This window comes from Hibiscus syriacus, unplaced genomic scaffold, assembly GCF_006381635.1.
Source record: "Hibiscus syriacus cultivar Baekdansim isolate YM2019G1 unplaced genomic scaffold, ASM638163v2 tig00001669_pilon, whole genome shotgun sequence".
Taxonomy (NCBI): domain Eukaryota; kingdom Viridiplantae; phylum Streptophyta; class Magnoliopsida; order Malvales; family Malvaceae; genus Hibiscus; species Hibiscus syriacus.
In genome coordinates this window covers 63,049-72,263 of record NW_024061879.1, presented here as the reverse complement: position 1 = coordinate 72,263, position 9,215 = coordinate 63,049, and the positions used below count along the sequence as shown (strand labels likewise).

At 36.3% G+C, this 9,215-nt stretch overlaps 1 protein-coding gene across 1 annotated transcript; it reads right to left on the bottom strand.

Moving 5' to 3' along the window:
• Positions 1 to 247: 247 nt before the first annotated feature.
• On the bottom strand, positions 248 to 8,535 carry LOC120130432 (importin-5-like). Its single transcript, XM_039147666.1, has 20 exons — positions 7,248 to 8,535; positions 6,675 to 6,878; positions 6,081 to 6,185; positions 5,927 to 5,992; positions 5,674 to 5,838; positions 4,573 to 4,647; positions 4,328 to 4,482; positions 3,881 to 4,016; positions 3,720 to 3,789; positions 3,495 to 3,622; positions 3,329 to 3,385; positions 2,715 to 2,900; positions 2,522 to 2,614; positions 2,309 to 2,394; positions 2,163 to 2,229; positions 2,015 to 2,081; positions 1,803 to 1,939; positions 1,465 to 1,556; positions 1,291 to 1,357; positions 248 to 910 (listed from the first exon to the last, which is right to left on the bottom strand). The coding sequence occupies exons 1-20, from the start codon at positions 8,457 to 8,459 to the stop codon at positions 749 to 751; spliced, it is 3,330 nt and encodes a 1,109-aa protein (XP_039003597.1). The 5' UTR covers positions 8,460 to 8,535; the 3' UTR covers positions 248 to 748.
• Positions 8,536 to 9,215: the final 680 nt, after the last annotated feature.

Genomic DNA, 9,215 nt, shown 5'->3' with positions numbered 1-9,215 from the left:
AGTTGCTTCAAGTATACAATTATATTTTAATCACTTATAATGGTAAAATTATAATTTATTTATAAATATTATATCTAGAATTTCGAACTTTTGATACTAAAATTTGAAAAATGATACTCGCAAAGACATGATTTCAATATCACTACCATCGATCAAGTATCACATCGATAAAGTTTAACAAATTTAGATATGAAATTTATTAAGAAACACATATGCCACATTTGTTAAAAATATAGACTCAAAGAGGTTTGCAAAAAGGATAAGAAAGAATAACCATTCAAAAATTTCAGTCCATATGTTCTATAATGATGACAATCGAGGACAAATATTTTGTGCAAACTGAAACCAAAAACACATTCCGACACCAAAACTGCTACAAGAATTGCACTTTTAATGGCAACCCTCAAGACCTCATGTACTCACCCACGAAAAATGCAAAAAAGCTTACAAACCATAGAAACCACATTATTCTTCTTTTCCAGACGTATTGTAAATCGAAAACTTGTAATATACACATTCTACCAAGAAAATAAGATGAGAAAGGGATTCATTTCAATCGCTGGTGTGACGACCTTTCGTGCCCAATCAAAAGCTTCGCTGGCCTGCGAGTAAGACATCATGCAAAGACAAACCAATGGGAACCTTCTTGGGGAAATGAATTGGTAACAAGATATGCTTCAACACAGACTGGACGAGCATTGAATTCCATCAAAACCAGAAAGACGCTTGTCAGTGACGGAAAAATATACTAAGAGGAGAGCATGGATTGCAAGGCAAGCTGTTGCTGTGGCTGCAAAGATGACCAAGTTGAGGCCAATGTTGCCGCTGGCAAAGTTTGCTGAAGCTGCCTCAGTAGATTCACCATCCGACTTGCAGTTTGCTCCGTGACTAGATCCTTACCGCATAGTACCTGCAAAAACAGTAACCATCTCTAAGATAAGATACTCACGGGGGAATCCACCTTTTGATCCACTTGGACAATAACATCCTATGTTGATGTGCAGGAAGATTAAGAGCAAGTTATAGTTTTTATCCTTTGTCACTCACCCAAGTCCAACAAATCTACCAACAAACCACGTGGGTGTTGGAATTATATTGCCCATAATTTCATCCGATAGGAAACACAATAAATCCATTGGTTTTAGACTAGAAAAAAGTTGCAAAATAATTGCATGAAACTCAAAATTTGTCAGGATTGCTGTTTTTTTAAATAAAAATTGCAATCTTATTCATTGGATTCTAAAAGTAGAATTTGTGTGAAGATTATAATGCAATCACTTGAAATTTTACCTCAGCAAATATTGAAACTATCTTAGGAAGATATTGATGGTTAGGACCCAATACATCGTTGTCTGACCTGAAAGCACATTAGATACATTGTTTGTAATGAACAGTGACATCAAATTTAGACAAAAAAAAAAACTTGTGAAATTCAGATCAGTGCAGTTAAAACACGAAAGATACCTCTCTACCATTGAACAAAGTTGTTCATGAACAACTTTGGCTTCTATCAGATCACTTTTTATCGGCAAGCAATTTAACCATGCAGGAACAACCTACCAAACACAAATGGGAGTGTTCAAGGCAAGCCAAAATAAAGAACATAACATGCAGAACGAGTATTTTAATCACAGAATAACTGTGATCCATCTAAAAGTGTAGAACAGATTAAAATATAAAAGGCATTCGGAGATTTGGACAATAGCTTAGGGCATGCATGCACTTAATTCAAAGCACAGACCCTATCCATTTTTATCAAAAGAACTCATCAACTTGGAAAACAATTTTATATTCTTCCATACCTGAGCTGCATCAATACTGTCGCGATGGAACAGGCATATTTTTCCCAAAGCAGAAACGGCATTATCATATGCCATCACGTTTTCAGATTGCAAGGCATTGGGATGCCGTATGACAGCATTTAACCTAGATAGAGCCTCTGGAAAAAGTTGCAAAAACATAAGTTATTCTGAAAGCTAAAATAAGTCACCTTATATAATCATGCAGAACTTACCTCCAACAAGGGGCTTAAATACAGGTCCACCAAATTCCATACAAACACCCAGTCCATACACCGCCGCCTGAACATAAATCATGCAATTGAATTGCAACTTCAACAATCTAAGGTGCTTTAGATACATGAAAGTAAAAAAAGTACTGACCTGTCGCACATCTGGGTTCTCATCATTGCAAGCCTCCAATATGAAAGGAAGATATGTGTCATAATACCTGTTTCAACCACATTACAGCAATTGCATCAAATGACAATTTTCTATGGTGATAATTAGTATAAGTTTAGGCAACATACTTTATAGCTGCCTCACGACACTGCTCTGCAACATCATCAAAAATACAAATTGCAATTCTTCTTTCTTCAGCTGTCTTATCCTTGCCCTGTATTTAAGACAAACAAGAAACAGAGGGAAAGAGAGATGAGCACACGTTAGGAAATAAAGTTTTGTCTGCTCCTCAAGAAGTGCAAACTGACATCCAAAACAGAGGCAATTTTCTGAGAACTTACCCACATAGGTGTAAGATATGAAGATAGCTCATCAAAGAAAGGCAAGAAAGAGGCTTTAAATGTTTTGACCAAAGTTCCCAAGATTTCACCCACCTGGAAGCAGAATGTTCATTCAGTCAAATAACGAGGAAGCATTATGGTTCCAGAAGAAAAAACTTGCACAGTATACCACAGATTTTATATGAAGACTTACTTGGTCAAAAACTTCTTCCTCTTGCTCATTTTCCTCTTTAATCAACTCTCCCTCCTCAGCATCAAAGTCTTCAGCTTTGGCTCTTTTAGCTCTCTCATTTTTTCTACTTGCACTAGCTGTGATTACTTGTTTTACCTCGTCCACGATAGATCTAACCTGGCTTTCTTCTAGAAGAGTACCAGAGATCTGAAAGAGAAATACTCAGAATTTGGATAAGTGTTGCACAATTTCTATGATATACAATAACAAAGAGACATAATCAGATTAGGACAAATAACATCCCTGGTTAAAAGTACTCTCATACACGTCAATTAAAATAAATGAAACATGAAGGTACTCTCATACATGTCAATTAAAATAAATGAAACATACAGTTTTCAACAAAAATCAACATGACAGTTTTAGTTTTAGGAATTAGTTCAACTTATAGCCAATATTGAAATACCATATTAAGTTCAAGTAGTTTTCATTTTTCATTTACTTAAATAGATGTTTGCTACGATCATCTGTTGCCCCCACAATGTTAGCTAATAGCCAAAGCAGAATAATTCCAAACAGATGGCAACAAACAGATGAGAAACTATATAATTAAGTTCATTTTTAATAGAACAAACCTGTATGCATTCATTCAATGCGTCCAACATGCTAGCACAAATTTCAGTATCAGGTTCCTGCAAGAAAGAATTTGACAACTTATGTACGTCAGGTAGAACAAGTAATGCATCAACGAAGCAATTAGAACTTCAAAAAATGAATAATCTTAAAGCTAAAACAAGAAACCTTATGTAATGCCTCCACTAGAGCCGGAATGATGTAGTCAGACAATTGCTTTACATAGGTCTCATTACGCCCTTGAGCTATTCCATTTTCCACAGCTAATTTTGCTGAGCGCAGCAACTCCGGCATGGCTAGATACAAAATTGAAAGATAGACAAAGATAGAATTAACAAAAGCCTAACTTGACAAAAAAAAAGATGGATAAAAAACAAAAGTATATACTTATACCTGAAACAGCAGCTTTTCTAACTTCCTCATGGAAATAAAATTTAAGAAGAGGAACTAGAGTTGGAGCAACCTGGATCACACGTTCAACTTTTAGATAGTATTAATATTGCTAGAAAGTCTAGAAAAATAACCTGATGACAATACAATGAACTGATAAAAACCTGATCAATCCATGGAAAAAATCCTTCCTTCAACTCATCTGCATAGCAACATAGCATGTTACATGCTGTAGCCTTTTCCTCCAGAACGCTTGTCTTGATCCCAATTCTTTTATCCCCAAGAGTAATAGTTTCCATACTGTGCAATACCAGATATCTCTTACTACAACACCAAATAAAATATTGCAAACAACATGCCATTGCAATAAGCCAATTACAAGCCATGCATGAACACAGCTATGGCCAAGACTCAGTATAGTTCATGATGTGTGTGCACATCCGCACTTGTGTGCAAGTGTGTGTTTCTCAGTATTTCTGAAAAGAGAAGTAAAAGAGGCGATAGACTTTTCAAATCTTTACAAATGAATGGAGAGGATAAACAAAATATAAATGCTCATATCAACATTTATGTTACTTACTGACAATATATTAATTAATGCAGTAACAAACCTTTCATCGTCAGAGTCCTCAATGTCATTATCTGAATCTGCAGACGTAATAGTTACATCTGGCTTAAGTTGAGCAGACCGGAGAAGGGGAGGCATGACAAAACTCATGTAAGGGAGGAAGTCTTGTCCCAAACACTTGCAGAGTCTGGCCCATGCCTGTCACGTGGATAATATTTTCATAAGCAAGGATGAATAAACATGCAAAAGATATGTATATTTTTATGTATTTTGGTGCTATGGACATACTTGCAGCATGTAACTTGTTGTAGGATCATCTGTCTCCATTTGGGATCCTTGCAATGACATAAGCACTTCCATAACCTTGCAAGAATAGAGGAAGAAAAAAATTAAGGTATTCCTATCTTTGATGGAAGAATATACAAGATATTCAACAGTTGGTGGAATATCAATATAACTGTAACTATGTAATGAAAAGAAAATAAAGAACAATGAGAAAAAAGAAAAGAAAAGCACATGATACAAATTACAGAAGGCACAAGTCTGCTCATAAGAATGAAGGTAGGTTGGTATAAAAGGAACAGAAGGTACAGCAATTATGCATTAATATTTCAGGTATAGATCATATAAAAAGCAAGATAAAATGTAAAAAAGGGAATACACAAATTCATTTAATAAATGGAGTTTTCTTTCGCCAGTATAACAAGAGACTTGACTAAGGTTTCTTTATCAATAGGAATTTCAAAAGAAAAAATGAACAAAACCCAAAAGTGATGAAAAAAGTGGGCATAAATGGAGATCCACAACCAGGTGTTGTAGTCTATATTCTCATAGACAACGGAAGGCAATAATAAAATTAAAAACTGGTTTGGCTCTGCAACAAATATATCAGGAATGTGCATGCCTGTGAGCAATCAAAATTCTGGGTGTTACTGACTTCGTTTGATATGATCACAAGAAAAAGTCAATAATAGATCAACCTGAAGGGACCCTCCCTCAAATTGATATCTAGCCCATCCCAATCATTTTCAAGGAACAAGAAATGCATATTCTTTTCTTAGGCTAGAGAAGGGAAGGTGCATACTGGCTGCAAATTACACCATCATAGTTCTTAACCAATGTCAAATGATATTGCCATAAACTCAAATTTCTACCACCAACCCATGACTTCTTGGGATCTAAGAAAATGACTACACAAGTAATAAAAGTAATCAAATTGAAACAGGAAAATGATACTGGCTACAAGTTACACTATTTTAGTTTTTAACCAACCTCAAATGGTATCACTAAACTCAATGTTCTACCATCAACCCGTAACTTTTTGAGATATAAGAAAATAAAATAAATCAAATTGAAACAGAAAAAGGTGTTTTCTACACGCAAACCCACCTGCTTAGCATCATCTCTGAACTTCTCTTTTCCAACAGCCATTCCAACAAGACTAATACACTCCATGGATTTGGCACGTAGCATACGATTAGATTTATCAGTTGCATTCACCAAGATAGCTTTCAGGTAAGGCATAACTGCATCATAATATTTTTGGAATTGCTCCTGCAACCCCCAATAACATTGAACCGAGTCGTCCATATAAGAGACAAAATTAATGATCTGCCTAACTTTATTTTGTGTAAAACTATACCTGAGATGAGTCGGCCACTGATGCCAAAGCAGTCAAGGCACCTTCTTGCACCATTTGTTTCCCATTCTACAAGATATATTTCAAATTTAGACAACAATGATCTCCTTAAAACAAAGGAAATTCATGCATTAGCATTAAAACTCACTCGTCATACCTGTAAAAGTACAAGCAATTTACTAACGATTCCATCCAAGTAAGGTGTTAAAATTTCTGGAGTGCAGTTCTCACTGAAGTTGAGTACAGCTGAAGCAGCATGGGCCTGTTTAGACACAAATTACAAAACAAACCAAACTGTTAATAATATTAATAAAATGCTGAGGTGGAAGAAAGAAAGAAAGAGAAAACAGAAACTGACATTATGATAAGAATATTAAAGCATAAGCTACTTCAGTTCAGTTTCCTGTGTAGGCATGTTTTATCCATCTATAAACTGGAACTATCATTATATCAATATATCCATATGAAAATTTGAAGATGGTTTTTCTCTATTATCCATAAAATATCTCAAGCAATTACAACTATGTAGGATTGACTTTTCAATTAATTGATTCCCTTCACAATAGTTATGAGGCTTAACAGACACATCCACCATTCAAAGGCTAATTTGTAAAGATGCTAGCAACACTTACATTCAAGTTCTGTTGTATCTTTCAAGAAACATGAAGGCAATTATTTAAAACAGATATTAACCAACTTTAAAAAGCATAACCTAGAATCATGAAAGCAAAATTATATATCTCTGACTAGCCTGTACTCGTGGATTCTGGAAATCATCCATAGCACCAGCTAATGCTGGCAATACTCTTTGGTGATATTGGTTCTGCAAATCTGGACCCAGGTCTGTAGACAATTGCCCGATTGCATTAATTGCTGCCCACCTCACACGGGGATGAGAATCATGAAAGGAGTTCAAGACCATAGAAACCACTTGTTCCAGATTTTTAATCATAACCTGCAAGTGTAGCAACAAATTAAAATTAAAAAAACTGAACATCTTCCTAATTCTTTATTACAAGTACAGCATCTATGTATTGTAATGCCATTTTTTGTTTCTTTCGGGCATGACCTAATTCCCATGAAAAAGCTATGACACTGGACTATGGAAAAAGATATTAGGAATCCACATATATCAGACAAAGTCCCATCCAAATGTTAGTGAACTGAAGACACTATGAATCAAACTGAATAACTGATTGACTAGGGTTGGGACTGATATCAAGGAAGGGCATGCCAACAATAATTGCAGCATAAGACATGTTAAACATACTGAACTAAACATATGTCTTAAAATGCATCAAACACATTGAAATATTTTGTATACCTTGGCACACCCCTCGGCAATCTGAGCAAGAGCAATCAACGCAGCATGGTGCTTTTGCCACTCAGGTGCAGCCAAATAAGCAGGCAACTGCTCTGATGCAACAGGAACAATCGTGTTACCACCCAACGAAATTGCCAAACGATCCAAACACTCCTGCCCGACACTGTAATTGCTTGTTTCTCCAGCATCCTCATCTTCAGTTTCTGCAGTGTGCCATGCTGCATCATCCTCGATATTCAACAGCATTCTCATTAGTATTGCAAATAGTCTACTAATAAATTGCGGCAACTTTCTCATCATTCCTGGAGCTCGCTCCCTTGCTTCTGCCAAAGTGACCACGAACTCGATCGCCAAATGCCGAGTGCCTTCCTCGAGTGATTCAGCCTCTGCAATCTGCAGCATTGCGCCCACCACATCGACAAGCTGCCTTCTAAGAAAACGAGGCTCCGTCCCAGCCAACTCAATCAACAACTCAAGAGCCTCTTGAGCGGTGGCCTCGTTCCCGTTATTTAAAGCCTCCGTCAACGTCCTCATCATCGCTGGCAATAGATCCTGAAATCTATCCCGATCAGATGAGCTGGTCAAACACTGAATAAAGTTGATTACCGCATTCAAAGCAGCGATTTTGACATCGGCATTAGTACTTTCACTCAAACATCTCAAGAAAACAGCGTGTAGATCCTTTATAAAAGGAGTCAACACGTCGCCTATATACTGACTCAACTGAGCAAATATCAAAAACGCAGATTCCTGTAATTTAGGAGAATCCGAAGAAACACACTGAAACATAAACGGCAAGAGCTCCGGCCAGCCATTCTCCGGCAATATACTGGAAGCAAGCTCGGCTACAGTATCGCACAACTTTTTAGACAAATTTTTGGCGGTCTCCACTTGGATTTGAGACAAAAGCACGGATTTGAGTGAGGAGTGAGTATTGATGTTGAGTCGAGGCCAGATATAAGAGTCGTCACGCGTCAACAACTTACGGAGGAGAATAGCGGCCATGGCACGAGCCTCGGGTTGATTGCAGACTTGGAGGAGATGTACGAGACGGAGGCAGAGGGCGTCAGGGTCGGATTGCTTGCATAGATTAAACAAACCCTCGGCGTGAGAACGTTGCTCGTTCGAGGACGACATCAAGTGGGAGACTAGGGTTTCGAATGGAGCCGGGTCGGGTCCCAAGATGAGGGCAAGCTGCGATTGCTGGTCCATGGCGGCGAAAGAGAAGAAGACGGTGTTGATTCCCTTAGTGACGCCTCCTTTGATATGGTTTTTGGAATTGTGAATTTTGTTGTGGGAAAAATGAGGGCAAAAGTAGAGAGAGAAAAACTAGGGCTGACAAGAAAAAAAGGAGGGGATGATTAGCTGTAATTTTACGTGTCATGATGATTAGTGTGAGTGCCCACCTCATTTTTGGAGGGAAAAAATAAAACACCTAATAACATGTACTATGCATTGCATATATGTTGCTTGCTTAAATTAATTTAATGACATTAAAAACGTTAGAAGTGTAAATATGGATTCATTTAACAATATGAACAAATGATACACAACATGTACTATTGCTATGTATATTGATGAATCAAATAGTAATTTAGATGAAGATTAAGTAATTATGTGACTTTTACAGTCATTTTTTAATATGATGATGTAATATTCAAAGTGTATCTTGTAAAAAAATAATAATAATAATAATGATGACGACGATGATTCTTACAAGAACATGAACAAGTGTTTTTTTTAGTGAAAACCATGAGTTTTAAAGAATTGAATTTTGGTTTTTCAAACACAGTTATATTATAATTTTTTAAATTTCATAATTTTATTTTTGGGTGTCAGATAACTTTTTTTTAAAATTTATATAATTTTTCAAGATAGATTTGTTCAATATCAATACATAAATGTTGAAAAATTATGTAAATTTTTAAAAAAAAATTATTTCAATCGAATACTCTAGCACAGAGTTAT